Source organism: Haliotis asinina, chromosome 7 (assembly GCF_037392515.1).
Source record: "Haliotis asinina isolate JCU_RB_2024 chromosome 7, JCU_Hal_asi_v2, whole genome shotgun sequence".
Lineage (NCBI taxonomy): Eukaryota > Metazoa > Mollusca > Gastropoda > Lepetellida > Haliotidae > Haliotis > Haliotis asinina.
Window position 1 is genome coordinate 9,645,547 of NC_090286.1, and position 16,287 is coordinate 9,661,833.

Below are 16,287 nucleotides of genomic sequence, written 5' to 3' on the forward strand. Positions count from 1 at the left end.
GGCAAGGTGATGAGTGTTCTTCTTCCAATGAGCTTTCAGGAGCACCCTGGTGAAGAATCAGCCTTTCATCTTTACAACATGCTATGAGGAATCGTTGTGTCCATATTGAGGACAAAACACGACAGTGTCAGATTTTGTAATACGCACGCGACAGCACTGAAATTAAGGAGACCCTCAGCTTTATCTAAGAAATCAGAAGCCATTTTATCAAAAACAAATGAATTCTTCAAACGAATGTCAATCTAGTGGGAATATATACCATTTTCAACTATTCCGTTTACTTAAATTGTTCTCATGTGAGATGTTATAAGCGCATTATGAGATGTGCTTTTCGCAATCATTTTCACATTTCTCTCCATTAACACTGCAATGTGTGACAAGGTCAGTAGTTATGTAGTTTGTGGAGGTTCACGTACATTAATGGGTACACTCATGAAATCGACAGTTCTAATACGCCCACCAAAAGGCTTTGCTTTGTTTTGCTTGCCTAAGATAGGTGGTAGAGGTTAATCAATCTGCACCTGCGGTCGTTGTACAGACAGCCCTCTCTCGATGAGACCTTGCAGAGCCTTTCTTAATGTGTAACCTCCATTGATTTGGAGAGCTCATATAGGAGTCGGGTGTGATATTTGACCATTAGAAGCAACGGTTAACCGTCTGCAACATGTCAAACTGCACCCACAATTGACACAGAGAAGTGTGAAGATTATCAATTGATTTTCCTATAGCCTGTGGACACTGTGAGGTAATTGGCATTCAGGTCGATATTTGTACATGTTCAAGTTCATAAGCCTCTTTCATATGCCCAGATTAGCGGGTACATGTTTCCCTGTGATGTTTTGTTGCGTCATGTTTGACTGCCAGTCAAGCAGACGTATGACTGGAGTATTGTATCCCAGAAAAGAACCTCGTGCAAACTGTCAGGGTAACAAACTTTATACGAATCAAAGATATATAGTAATTCCTTGCTTTTTCTCCCTCGATGTTTTCTCCAATATTTTAACTGTTTGTCTTTATGTGTTAATTATCACATATATATAGTATTCCCAGAAATTATTGAGAATCATGTTGCGTCATGTAACTCATTACGTTTATTGACTTCTGGCGTTTTACTTACATAAACATGTTAAAACATCATCCTTTGACAGTCTCAGTCTTGTTTTAGTACTTTGTTAGACCTCTTCGCTCAGCAATGCATGCCTGAATACGCCTAGGCACACTACCCATCAAAGTTTGTAGGTAATCGTGTGACAGGGTATCCCAATATTGGACCACCTCGGCCTTCATATCTTCAATATTTCTCAGTCCCTCTTGGTTTATTCTGTCCTTCATGACTCCCCACACATTCTCAATTGGGTTTAGGTCTGGGCTGTAACTGAGCCAGTCTAAAACTTGAACATTTTCGCCCTACAACCACTGTTTTGTGTAGCGCGCAGTGTGTTTAGGGTCATTATCATGCTGGAAAATCCAATCATCTTCATACAGTGTTTGTGCTGTCGGAAGAAGGTGACCATTTAGAATGTCAACGTATCTTTCTTTTGTCAAGTTTCCCGTGAAAACACACAATGGCGTCACTCCGCGAGCCGATATGCCACCCCACATGTGAAACTTCGGGCTATGTTTTGGTCGCTGGTAGATAGGTTTGAAAGTATCTTTGGTCCAAATTTTCACACAATTAGGGAAAAGCCAAACAGAACTTTCATCCGAAAAGAAAACATTATCCCAATCTTGATTTTCATGAGCCCGACACCAGTTTAAACGTTTTTCCTTTTGTGCATCTTTCATCAACGGCGAGGGAACTCCACGTTTTTTCACCCAATTAAGTCTCTGTAATTCCTGCCTAAATGTTTCATTGCACACCTGAGGACTTCCTCTGCCAATCATTTCATTTCTGATGTTCTCAACACTTTTCAATTTGCCCCTATTCACAATCTGCCCAAGTCTTCGGCGATCCACAACACTGAATTTCCTAGGCCGACCTGCCCCTGCTTTGTGCTCTATCCCGGTTCCTGTTTGAATATTCTTCAAAGTTCTGTATACTGTAGACAGAGGAATACCATGTCTACAAGCTAACACTTTAGCATCAGCCTCACCCCTTTCAAAATCATCTAGAAAGAGCTTTCTTTTCACTCTTGCTGTAAATTCTGCCATGTCAACATAGGAAGCCGTCTGCTCAGACAAGGGAGATAACTCTTGACGTAATGAGCTGCCTTGTAAGCCTTCAAGAGTTGTCTTCCTTATTTAGGATTTCACTATTGCATAGTGAAAGCCCTTTTTCCAATCTTAGCATCATTAGAAAAAAACAAAGATTTTCTCAATAATTTCTGGGAACACTGTGCTGTACTGTGTTCAGTGCCCCTTGTCTATGTTTCTGTGTTATTTGTGTGACATACGCAAGTGCACTGATTTCATCCATCTACAAACTACGATCGACATTGATTCAACTGGTGAACCAAGATGAAATATTTCAAGCTTAAACATTTCATTTAAATCATACCTTTCCCTTTCAAATGAAGCAATGATGTTGGACAAAAGGTGCAAACACTATATTACATGATGCACGGTTTCGTTGGATACAAATTCAAATGTTGACAGTAATATATTAATAAAGAGAAATGTGAAAAGAGTTGGCCCGTTGTGAACGATTACAGAGTGCAGAGTGCATTTTAATTCACTTCCCAATGCTCTTTATATCTAAATCAGACATCGTCGTTTGTTTGTCAACCAGTGAAGGCAGTTTGTATTCTAAGAGATTCATGGAACCCTTTGATTCCTGGTATGTTTAATTGTGACGTTTCGTTTTGATGTCCATTTTTAAAGGACTGTTGCATTACATTTAAAGATGAAGGCTAAAAGTCATACATTTACCTGGATGCCTGGGGAGGTTCATCCGAAGAATTTGCCGAGTGAGGACTAGAGCACATGTCATGTCATTGGAAAAAAGTATTAATCCTAACCATTTAAGAACAAAATTTTAAAATGAGGATCATTTCAAAACTGAACTACCTACCGCCCGAAAAGAGTAAAGTTCTGTGGAATTGCGGTTTTTTTAACATCTGGGCTTTTTCCGCGCTGTTGTCTGCCATGGGCACGTGCAGTACTCAGTGTCCCTGGAGTTACTCTCATAGTAACGATACTTTTAGAAAACATGAACCCCAGGCCCACTTAGTCACACTCAAGTCCTGTTCCAGCTTGTTTCTGAGTACATTGGCGGGAATCGATCAATCTGGTCATTAGGTCCTTTGCGCAGACAGCACCCTATCGCTGATACCATATAGTCGTCTTTCTTACTGTGGCTCTGTCATGGATTTGGGCAGACATCGGTAGTTGCTGGGTGTACCTTCGTACTATGAGTTAGCCGTCTGCTTCATGTCAAACTGAACACAGAGAAGTGTAAAGATTCTCAGATGATCTTCATCCAGCCCTGTTGACATAGCGAGTTAATTGGCATTGATTTGTTATTTTTAGATGCTCAAGTTTATAAACCTCTTTAATATGACAGAGATTAGCGGGTACATATGTCTTGCTGGTGTCCTGTTGCGCCATGTTTCACTGCCAGACAGCAGACAAATTATTCAAGCGTTGTTTCCCAGACGAGGACCGTGGGGAAACCGACATCATGAGAACTAACAACTCTTGCTTTGAGTCTGGTCAATCATACTTTTGACCCTCAAGCTGTATTTTGGCCAATATTTGTTTCTGTTCATGTTCTTGTCATTACATACAGACTTTACATATTGACCACCCTTTACTTTCAGCCAGGGAGCGCTTCCCGTGGATGTCAAATAGAACCAGTTTTATATCAGGGAAAACTGGTTAATAGCAAATTAATAGTGAGTTCAGTTTTACGCCGCACTCTACAATACTCCAACTATATGGCGGTGGTCTGTAATATTTGAGTCTATGTCATGAGCATCTACGCAAATGACATACGATGGTGTGTCAAGTCTGCGTGCTTGACCTCCCGATCCCGTTAATCGCCTCATGGGTAACAGTAGATCAGTTCTAATCCGGATCTACACAGATCAGCAAATTAGCAGATGGTTTGGGTATGATTAACAGATGAGGACCTTGTGTGGTAGCTGATCTGTTAATGCTTCGTTTCATTCCTCCAGATTGTCATGTTATTTTTAATATCGTTGATTCGGATTCGACAAGGAGATGGTGGTATTGTGACTAACAATGTTCGCAGTCTTCCTGTTGCGATTTAACAGGAATATGTTTCAAACCGGCGTACAACTAAACTCAGTCACATCATATCCCTTTTCCTCTTCTTCTTCTTCTTCTTCTTCTTCTTCTTCTTCGTCTTCTTCTTCTACTACTACTACTGCTGCTGCTGCTACTCCTGATACTCCTGATGCTACTACTGATACTACTACTAATAGTATCGCTGCTGCTACTCCTACGACTACTGTCGCTGCTACTACTACTACTGTTGCTGCTACTGTTACTAATACATGTACTACTGCTGTTACTGCTACTACTGTCGCTGCTGCTGGTGCTGCTGCTACTACTACTGCTACAACTACTGTCGCTGTTGCTACTACTACTGCTACAACTACTGTCGCTGTTGCTACTACTACTGCTACAACTACTGTCGCTGTTGCTACTACTGTCGCTGTTGCTGTTACTACTGCTGCTACAACTACTGTCGCTGTTGCTACTACTACTGCTGTTGCTGTTACTACTACTACTGCAAGTACTACTCACGGTCGCTGCTGTTCCTGCTTCTACGATCACGTGTTCTACTACACCGGAAACTACTACCATAACTACGATTCATTTCGAATAAAATCGACTTATCTGATCTTTCAAACACAATATTCCACGATACTAAACAGTTACACGTGGTCCCACACGACAATGGTTTATCTGTATCCAGGGATCAAATATTGGAATTGGAATCAGGATCAATCAGAACTACTTTCCGAAGACTTGTGGAACAGACAATCGATCACAATATCTTCCACCAATGTATATCTTCGTACGCACCAAAGTTAACAGTTTAGATACAAGTTGATCCTCCAAACGAAACATTCTACTTCCCACGACAATGGACGTCCAGTATTTCGTCTATGAGCCATCATGACAAAGCTTCTTCACTTGAAATCAAAGTCAGCTGTGATCGGGCTAGCAACGTTTCCGTGGCTTTGTAGCTGATATGAACGATTACAGTATTTCTCTGGAAGGGAAGACATGGTTCATTCTTTCAATGATTGAATATATTGCGTATGAAATAAACAAAATTGAACCACAATTGTGACACAGTACAAGCCATCTTGAATATGGTAGATCGTAGATGTAATGTTCTACAAATCGTGCAAACAATTCTAGCAACCAAATCGTTAATGGCGGGTTTATCGACTCTTACAGTTCCCATGGGAGTCAACAGCGCGAAGACATCGTGCACGTGGAAGCGGGACCCAGTCTCTGTCAAGCTAATCTTTCACCTCGGCTCCCGTGTCCTATGGGAAACTATGTCAGTCTAAATCTGCTCACCAAGGACAGTATAATCTCATACCATCAACTTCAGACCAGTTGGAGGATATCCGGAAGCAACAGGCTAATAGAAAATATAGTTTGACTCTAAGGCATTGATGTTATTGCACGGCTCAGGGGAGTTCCAGTTAATAACGGCAAATTTCGCTATCCCCTATCACTATAGATTGGTCCACTGGGGTTTGTATTTCATTCAAAATAAACGGTGACACAAGCAGAAAGGGCAGTGGGGTAGCCTAGTGGCGTTCGGCCGTCACGCCTTGGACCCGTGTTCGTTTCCCCACATGGGCACAATGCGTCGAGCCCATTTCTGGAGTCCCTCGCCGTGATATAACTGCAATTCTGCTAAGAGCGGCGTAAAACAAGTTGAAGTACACACAGGGCCGAAATCTGAACCGATTCATTCGTAACCCTACTCTATGTAAGATCAAGATCATTGCCCACGCCAGACACTCATTACATAGTGTAACCCACTCTGTAGACCAGTTGTCTGTACCCGACTCCGACAATCGATCGAGAGACGGGACCATGTAAACTGCAGAGAACTAAACTTACTCGTTTTATTGGAAACTGTTTACAGTTAGGGTCCGGTAAATGACGTTAGACTGAAATATATAGCTGACTATATGTATCATGCTTTTTGGAAACTTAGAATCTTGTTATTGGCACTGGAGGCAACATCTGGGATTGCTGCTCAGTGCAAATGAGCATGTCAGACAGACATATTTGTAAGAAGTTTTACAGAGAGTTACGTCGTAAGGGTAGATAATTAAGTGATTTTTCGTACTGTCAAGTTAATAGTCATGTGAGCTGAATGCGTGGGTGAGTTTAGTTTTACGCCGCACTCAGCAATGTTCCAGCTCTATATTGGCCATGTGAGCTGACTGACACATTCTTTGTGATGTATAATTAATTATCATCATTTTCAGAGTTGGAAATTAAATATTTTCGCTCACTGTCTTAATCACATCACACGGTGGTAAATAACAGACAACATTTCGTCTCCAGTAGTCTTACAATTAACGCTTACACAAAACAGTTTGATAATCACAGCTTTACTAAACCTCCCCGAAGCAACTACAGATATCAGTGGTGTTGTTTAAATGTAATTAACAGTCGTTTATACTGACAAATATTGATAGTTTAAAGGAGAAAGTTGAATTAGATTGAGGACACTGTTTTAAGTTCAGTTGAAGAGTTAACTACTATCCTGAAGTGCACGTGCAGTCATAAACGCTTATATCACAATTTTTTCAAAATTTCTGTGCTAAACTTCCTTTTTATTAAAGCTTATAATCGTATGTCTTGTGTTATTTGATAATACTTTTTTCACATTTCGTAGTTCGATTCATTTTTAACGTAGAAACAAAATCAAATATATCTGCTCCTTAAATATAGTTTCATTTGGAAGTTCCATACACATTCCTTGCCTAGATTAAGATCCTGATTCAGAGGATCTAAGAATATTCTGTACAGAAGGTTTCATTTGAGTATTTGATGTTCTGGCTCTTTCGATCATCCTGGTTCTCGGACCTCTCATTAATAAAGATTAATGAGTGGCCAGGGAGCAAGAATGAAGCGTTCGATTTGCAATCCAAGGGGAACAACTGCATGTGGGTTTCATACTCAATCGACACCTACCAATTTGTCTCACCGAGATTCTCCGAATGACGACGAAACACATCACAGGGGCAGGTAACTCTCAATGCAACCTACGGTATTGTTTACATCGTCAGGTAGCGACAGGTAGCGGACACCGAACACAACATCGTCATGTAATATGACGCATTACGAATAGTTTGACGGACTGCAAATACCTGCATACATATATATAGGTTTACTACGGACAATGGATTCCCGTGACAGTCTTTGAATCTGCAACTAATCCGGTAGGCCATGTTGAATATTTGAGTTGTATTATCGATCGAATATTGATGGACAGTCAATGGCTGACTGACATATGTCAACGAAACTAGAGAGAGTCCCTGTGTCAACAAGTAGGGTTGTAGAGTCAAGGTTGTTGACGTGACAGGATATTTACAGGAGGCTACCGATCTGTAAGACGTAAATTAGTAATTACAGGTACCTAGGTAATATGCAGGTTTATATTTGAATATGTTCCCTGCACATATGGAATGTACTGGTATTTTAACGTGACAACGTGACATTTTCATTATTGCGTTATTGTTGTCATCCGCGCTGTCACTTTCTCATAACGAACGTGTTTCACAGAATTCAGAAAGATTAATAAATAGCCTGTGTTTTAAATATTAAGAAAGATTAGAGGGGGAAGTCCCACCTATAGTGATAAATCTGTTCTTCAGATGTGATGGAATTTAGTTTTAATCATCAGCGCTTTGTATATGCTGTAGAATGAACTGATATTACATATAAGAGACCATGAAATGTACCCTGTTTATTGGCCTGTCATAGGAGTAGCTGAGCAGATCAGTGATCATGATGATTAACCCAAACAACACCAATTTTAGTAACTGCTATTTATGGCATGACTGTTTCTGTGTTTGTAAACATTCTTAAGCATTTGTTGCTACAACTAACGTTTGTTACTAAGTAGCTATGAGTCTACCTTGTTAGAACATAATATCTGTATACAATGGAAGCTGTCTAACTCGGCATTCCTCGGGACTGAAGAAATAATCCAGTTTAGACAACGTTGCAGATTGTAGAGCTGATGATAAATATACAATCTATAGACGGGACTGAGATTCTGTGCCGGTGTTGTCAACTTGCTGTATTGGACAGATGCCGATTTTGACAGTTTTCACTGTATCTTGCATATCTGAAGCTGTACTCATGTTATCCTGTGCAGCAGATCAGTAAAACTGTACATTGTTGACCATGATAAAATTTGAGTCCCACACATATGTAGTTACAAGGAAGGACGATGATGGTGGTGATGATGATGATGATGATGATGATGATGATGATGATGATGATGATGATGAAATTCGACACTTTGATTGGTCTGCTGGGGTGTATGAATTAGGCCACCACTATGATGAATGCTTGATGAACTTTGTAGTTTCGAGGTCTGATGATGATGATGATGATGATGATGTAGTTTCATTCATTTCAGAGGGCAAATCAACATGACCATCAACAGTTTCTCTCCGATAGAGGAAACGCAGAGCTGGGCTGGGTTTGAATCCAATCGGATGGTGGGCACTTCCTGTGCCAAATGGATAAAAAACCTTTTGCTGATAGCATTTCTGGTTGTCTTGGTAAGAGAATGTCAAGATTGATGTAATTTTAAATCTGTTTGAAAATTGTAAGTGAACACAAATGATAACTTCATAGTATAGATGGATCAAAAGTATTTTTTTTGCCCACAATATTAATTCCAAGGGATCCAATGAAGATTCGGGTTAGAACTGGTCTTCAGCAACCGATGCCAGTCGTCACTGACTTGGTTGACACATGTCAACATATCCCCATTGCACAGATCAGTGTTCGTGCTGTTGATCACTGGATTGTCTCTTCCAGACTCAATTATGTACAGATCATAGCAATATAGCTGAAATAATGCTGAGTGCGGTATTAAACAACAAACCAGCCAATAAACCAATTCAAAAGGGGAAGTCTTTTCTTCATTTCTAGCACCAGCAAAAGTATTTTTTTATAGAGATATGTAGTATGTTTTCGTTGACATCCAGGTTTGCGGTATCGCGATCCTGGGTATTGGTATCTGGACTCATGAGTCCGAGTACGGCAGCAAGCAGCTCTCCAGCCTCATCGACATCCCTCTGTATGAGGTGGATTCATTCCTGTTAATTGGCTGTGGAGGAGCCATCATTGTCATCACAATTCTTGGAGTCTTTGGAGTGTGCACTCAGTACAAGTGCATTATGGGTTTGGTAAGACTTATACATTTTTATTTTATTTATTTGTATCTTAGAAGTGATGTCCTTCACTCACAAAAAGAGTGTAGTTGTTGTTGTCATTCATGAAGATCCAGGTTAGAACTGATCTCCAGCAAGACATACTAGTCATGAGAACTGGCTTAAGGGATCTGGCTCGCTAACTTGATACACGTCATTGCATCCCAGTTGCGTTGATCTGTGCTAATGTTTATCACTGGGTTATCTGGTCCATTATTTGTAGGGTGCTGCCATATAAATGGAATATTGCTGAGAATCAATCAATCAATCAATCAATCAATCAATCAATCAATCATGTTGATAATTCCTATTTTAAGTCCACTTTTCAAGATTAACATCTTCTGGATATTTGATGTGCCCATTCATTCTGTTTCAGCATCTATGGTTGTTGGCCTTCCTGTCCGTCAGTCTGTTTGTGGCAGGAATTCTAGGATATGTCCTAATTAGCGAGGTAAAAGATGTGCATCCAACTGCACTTACCTTTATGGCTTACATTGACCAAGTCACTGACAAGCATATGTCAGTTAATTGATTAGTTTATAGTTTATAGTTAATTTTGTATGTTTTGATTAGTTTTTATCAGAATATTTACATCATACAGCATGACTAATTCTGTATATTGAAATGATTTGCTGAAACGAAACACTGACATACAAAAATTTAGCATTCTGTATTCAAGTATATACATGATCTTTGTGTGCTTTAGTTACATTTGAAACCTTTTTGTTTTATTATTTTACAATTATTCAACCCAGATTGGAATGGGTTACCTGCAGACTCTGTTGTGGAAGAGAGTATCATGGCCACAGTCTAAACAATCTTGATTATTTTCATAGCAGATACTTTCGTCTTGGAAGATGTGTTCATCTAAAGATATAGTACTATCGAGTGTATCATTACTGAGACAATTAAATTGTGTTGTACGATTGTGACGCAGCACCGTGACAAGTTAATACATCCTCCTGGTGACAGAGGTGCAGAAACAAGGCAACAATATCATGGTGTTGTTGTCCGTACAAGAGACACATTTTGTAGAAAGGGGTGAGGATGGAGTAATTCACCAATGGCTTCATATGATGTTGTTTGTCCTCAGCTTGAAGACAAGGTGAAGGGCAAGCTGGAGGATACGGTGATGTTAAACTATGGTGTTGACCTCCCTTCTAACTCCAAGAACCTTGAGATCACTGAATCCTGGGACAGAATACAACAGACGGTAGGGTCAAGTCATGGAGACTATAAATCATATCATACCTTTTTTTGGAGAAAATATATTTCATGTATGAATAAGAAATGACAAGGTTTCGTTGTATGTGTGTTAAATGGAGGAGATATATTTCTCTTGTAACTGGAAGAGATGTTTCACTTGTAAATGGGGAAATATAAGTTTCATTTGTAATTGGAGGAGATAAGTTTCACTTGTAAATGGAGAAGATAAGTTTCACTCGTAAATGGAGGAGACAAGTTTCACTTGTAAATGGAGGAGACAAGTTTCACTTGTAAATGGAGGAGATGTGTGTCTTGTAATTGGAAGAGATGAGTTTCACTTGAAACAATAGGATTTGTTGATTTCTCAAATATAGCTGAGTATGTTTCAACTTTCAGTTGTATTTGGTGGAGATAAGTTTTACTTGTTAATGGGGAGAAGATCTGTGATTGGAAGAGTTGTGCTACACTTAAAACAAGAGGATATGTTAATTTCTCAAATATAACTGGAGCAGAAACGATTCATTAGCATTTGTAGGAAATAAGTTTCACTTGTTGAAGGAGGAAATGTGTTTCACTTGTAACTGAAAGAAATAAGCTGCACATTTAACATATTCACAGGGAGATCAGTTTAACAGAGAGGAAATAAGTATGTGTAATTGTTACTGGAAGATTTTCATGTAGATAATGCCAGTAGTTAGATATAATGATCGTTTTTGTTCCATGTGTTTCTGATTTCTCCAGTTCAAGTGCTGCGGTGCGTTTGGCACAGTGAACAGCTCTACCTCCTGGGCCATCTACCAACAGCAGAGTGACTGGTTCAAGAACGGCTTTGCTCGTCAGTGTTGCATTACAGTATACATTCCAACCCATATAATAAACACAATCAGTTATACAGTGAAAACATTTGTTGTTTATTTTGATATTTTCATAAATACCTGTGTCCTTGACCACAAAAATGTACCTCTGGACAGACATCATCTTCTCATTGTCACTATTACTATGTACAGGTTTTCTGTCTTTGGGTTCATGCAAGCAGCAACACGATGTATTTAAGCAAATCTGAAGACTTTGATAAAAAGAAACTTTTGAGTATGAAGCCAGGGGAGGTCCATATTCTGTCAGGCATTTATCATGATGTCAGAAATGGTGATATCGCTGATATCGCTGATACAATTATGAATAATTTGATTGCTATTTTAGCTTCGTGTTATTCAACAGAAGTTTAGGCTATGATGTCACGTAATGAAAAGGCAGTTGTCAAAGATATATAAGAGGGCTAGAGTTATCAATGTATAACTCTTGATATTTCACAGGTTATTCTGTCTTCTAAACAAAAACATGTAATTCTGTTTCCAGAAGGGCGTTATGTGCCCTTGAGTTGCTGTGACAAAAGTTTACACAAGCACCTCAACGAGTGCACTGGACTGGCTGACACCCCTGATGCCCCGCCTCGGCATGGTCCCCCAGTTCTCATCAATATGGCAGACCTCAACTACACACTGTACACAACGGTGAGTCTCCTGCAGGTCCCCCATTTCTGGTGTCCATGCTGTGAGATTGCTTTAATATTACTAGACGTGGCGTAAAATTACTCTCTCACTCTGTAGCTCTCCAATGTATGCTATACATAAGGATGTGCGGAAGAGCAATCTTCTCATTTTGGACCTCAAGTCTGAGGTCCAGCAGAATTAGTTTAGAATCATAAACATGTATCTTATGCTCCATTTTTGTATTTTGATAACTGTTTTGAGGGAAGAATTCGCAGTACCCTGTACTTATATTGTCTGAGGGTTTAATACTTTTGCTCACTTTGCTTGACGCTTTAACCATTCAAGATACAGTCAAAGGGAGGTTAATTACTCTCAAGTTCCAAATGAGGACAAACAATGGATAATAGAAAAATGCTAACTTGGTTTGTTGGTGTTGTTAGGCCTGCCACAGTATTGTACAATTCTGTGCGTAAACCCTCAATATTTAATTTGGTCTTTCATTCAGAGACACAGTGGTACGTATTTCATTGTGTGAATGAAGTCGCTGCCCTCCCAACCAAAATTTAGCAGCCGGTAAATAACTGACTTGACATGATCAAAAGAAGTGGTTGGTGCACTGAAATCACACTGTGAATAAGTGGTTGATAACATGAACCTAGGGGAATGATTACACACAATGGCATGGGTGGTTTAAAAGCTGAGATTCTGTGGACTCTTCTTAGCTTCTGTCTTACAGTCTACATTTTGTCTGTGTTTTAGGGCTGTTTTGACTTGCTTGACGGGTACCTGAGAGGAACTGGTATCATCATCGGAACAACAGCCATAGTTGTTGGGGTTTTCCTGGTGAGTTAAAATACCAGCTTTGTGTATGAAAAATTATGGCTGATCGGTTTGTTGTTTAATGCAGCTCTTAGCAATATTCCAGCTATATGGAAGCAGTCTGTCCATAATCAAGTCTAGACCAGACAATCCAGTGACCAACATCGCTAGTATCATTCTATACATTTTGGATACAATGTCAATAAAGTCAGCAAGCCTGACCCCCGATTCCCTTCAGTCACCTCTTACAACAAGAATGGTTTACGGAAGACCAATTCTAACCCGGATCTCTGCAGGTATTATATATTTTAGGAATGTATTAGTCTTGATTACAAATTTTGAATTACTTGCAACAATGACCTAATATAATGTCAAGTTTTGAAAGATATTTGTGAAAAAAGAAGCAATAGGTATCGTCTTTTTGTGAGATTTAGCAGGTATATTAGAGGTATGATCTTCGTGTCCTTGATATACATCGATGAGACAGGTAAAAGAAGATCTTGCATTTGCTGTATATTCATGAGACATGTTCATGATGATGTTCATGTTTATTTGTAATGCCAGTATTAATTTTCCACAATCTGCTGACACGTCATCTTCGTAAGCTGATTGTATAGATCAATTGTCATGATGTTGATCACTGGATTGTCTGTTGCAGCTCAATTATTTACAGACCTTATAGCTCAAATATTGCTACGTGTAGGATTAAACAATAAACAAAGAAAATTTAAAGGCAGCAATGGCATTATGATGTAAGCTAGTTCCTTCATTTTATGCTTCATGGTTACCGCATGATAAGCTGAGTGATTATGTTTCTATGGTGTGTCAATATTTTGTTTTGATAATCAGTTGTAAAACACAATAGCAGGATGATTTGAACTTGATCATTGTTATATACTCTTCAAAAAAAAGTAGGGGAACGTGAACTTTCAATTTGGAAAGGAAGTGTAAACGTTGACAAACGTTTCAAGTACAGACATCTTATGAACGCACCACCATTTCCCTCTATTTCCACCCCTAAACACATGCAGAATTAGTAGCCCCATACACATGGATGGGGCCCCATTCTTATTTTGACGGTTTTCAAGAAGGTCGAGAAATCACTTACAATATTAATTTTGACTCTCATCTTGCATCACAAATTTGTTACTGTTTATTTCTAGTCATTTGTTTTAAAATGAACATTGCACACATGCAAATTACATGCCATACACCAATCATCTTTCAAAAATGACTACTTTCCAGATAGCTATGGTTGTAAAGAAGTGCAAATGGTGATTCACTCTCAAAACATTCAGTATTATCATATCAACACTGATTGACTCGTTAAATCTCCTAAATATTTTTAATCGTAAATAATAGAATGAAGTTCCCCCTCTTTTTTGGAAGAGTATATATGAAGTTTACAGATTTTTTTAACATGGCTCATTTTTATTATTTCAGCTTGTGGAACTGGTGTTGTCTGCGTGTATGTATCGTATGCTCAAGTAGCAACAGCAGCAACGGCAGCAACAGCAGCACCAGCAACACAACTATTGCTGCATCCGTATATATTACAACAGAATCTCTTCATACTCACAACCTGAACAATCTCATTTCCATGCTGATATTAGTTCCAGAGTAAATTTAAATTTCTTAAATTTTCTTTCAAAATGTCAGAATCATCCTTCCAGGTACTCATATACAACAAATATCTGCTTACAAAATCAGGGATATATTTATAAATCAAAATTTTTTATACATATTTTGGGTCATGTAGACATAGTACTGAAAGCAAGGCTTTCTTCCTAGAGATCTTTACTCCATGTTTTTCATAAAGCCTTGTTGAAGTTCAACATACGATCACCTTAGGCCTTGTTGCAGAATGTCACATGTCACCCAGAATATTTCCTCTGTTTACAGTCATATGTATCTGTCTCTTACCATGGAAACAACAATCATGACGTCATAATCTGCTGCGATACAACAAGTAAATGTTATGAAAGGACTTTCAAAGTATTGCTGACAAAATATTTACACAATTTTAAATGTTTCATGTTATGCTCAATAATGAGTTCTCCGTACCTGATGTTCTTAACTGTATTGGTGTCTATTTATGTATGTAGAATAGGTAGTACACCAAATTGAACCAAGTTTGGATAATACAGTCAAGTCTCATTAATCCGACCTCCTTTTATCCAACAATCGGCTTAATCTGATACTTTTCTTAATAACAAATTGAATATGTGTAGCTTAGTTTTATTTATTTAGTCTGACATCCTTGTTAATCTGACAATTTGATGTGCAATGGACAATGTTAGATTAATGAGACTTGACTGTTCATAGATCATACTATTGAATGATCTATGCAGGAAGTCATTATTTTGTGTCAATAATGTGTTAAGTTTGGTGTGTTATGGGTTCAAAGTAGATTGAAGATTTCCGTCCTCTTCACCAATCTTCACATGATAAAGCAAACTGTGATATGTGTGTGTGTGTCAGTATGATTTATCTATTGTTTGTTTTTTATGTTTCTTGTTGCATTTTCTGTTTGACAAATGATAGTCATAAGTCTTGGTCATTGTCAATTTTTCAGTCAGTGTTTAACTATGTCTAAAGCTTTGAGAAGGTCCATGCATCTGCAATGTTTGTTGTGAAACTATTTAATAATCTTAGGACTTGTACTGAAACAGGGACTTTGGCTTAAAAGGTCCTTTATTCACAAACTTTATGCACAATAACATTCATCATTGAACACCATTGTCCAGTATTGACCAGTATTCATCGGTGAATTTTGTGAGCATTAATATTAATGTCCTTATGCATGTTTAGTGTTAAGGCAGAGTTGTATCATAATCATAATAATAATCATCATCATTATTGTCATGTATTTGTGTTGAAATAGTTGTGTATGTCCCCAATGTCAGTCAATGAGCATGTTTTTGTCAGTAATTAGCCATGCCGTGTCAGAGGTCAGTCCATGGCCTTGCTGATGACATCTCTAAACTGGGAAGTGGGAGGTCACCTTGTCCTGCATTGGGAAATGGGAGGTCACCTTGTCCTGCATTAGGAAATGGGAGGTAACCTTGTCCTGCATTGGGAAATGGGTGGTCACCTTGTCCTGCATTGGGAAATGGGTGGTCACCTTGTCCTGCATTGGGAAATGGGAGGTCACCTTGTCCTGCATTGGGAAATGGGAGGTAACCTTGTCCTGCATTGGGAAATGGGAGGTCACCTTCTCCTGCATTGGGAAATGGGAGGTCACCTTGTCCTGCATTGGGAAATGGGTGGTCACCTTGTCCTGCATTGGGAAATGTGAGGTCACATGAGGCATTGGGAAATGGGAGGCAACATGCTGCATTGAAAAATGTGATGTCACATTGTGCTGCCTCAGA

The 16,287-nt window shown here is 39.0% G+C and overlaps 2 protein-coding genes across 2 annotated transcripts in view; one reads left to right on the plus strand and one right to left on the minus strand.

The window, feature by feature from the left end:
• Nucleotides 1-16,287, minus strand: part of LOC137290201 (serine/threonine-protein kinase RIO1-like) — a 97,428-nt gene that overhangs the window by 13,837 nt on the left and 67,304 nt on the right. The gene's annotated exons all lie outside the window — the stretch shown is intronic.
• LOC137291258 (CD151 antigen-like) lies at nucleotides 7,245-14,404 on the plus strand. The gene is made up of 9 exons (XM_067822560.1): nucleotides 7,245-7,388; nucleotides 8,597-8,741; nucleotides 9,174-9,374; nucleotides 9,775-9,849; nucleotides 10,492-10,611; nucleotides 11,346-11,439; nucleotides 11,961-12,115; nucleotides 12,854-12,937; nucleotides 14,357-14,404. Exons 2-9 carry the CDS (start codon nucleotides 8,610-8,612, stop codon nucleotides 14,402-14,404), a joined length of 909 nt encoding a protein of 302 aa, XP_067678661.1. The 5' UTR covers nucleotides 7,245-7,388; nucleotides 8,597-8,609.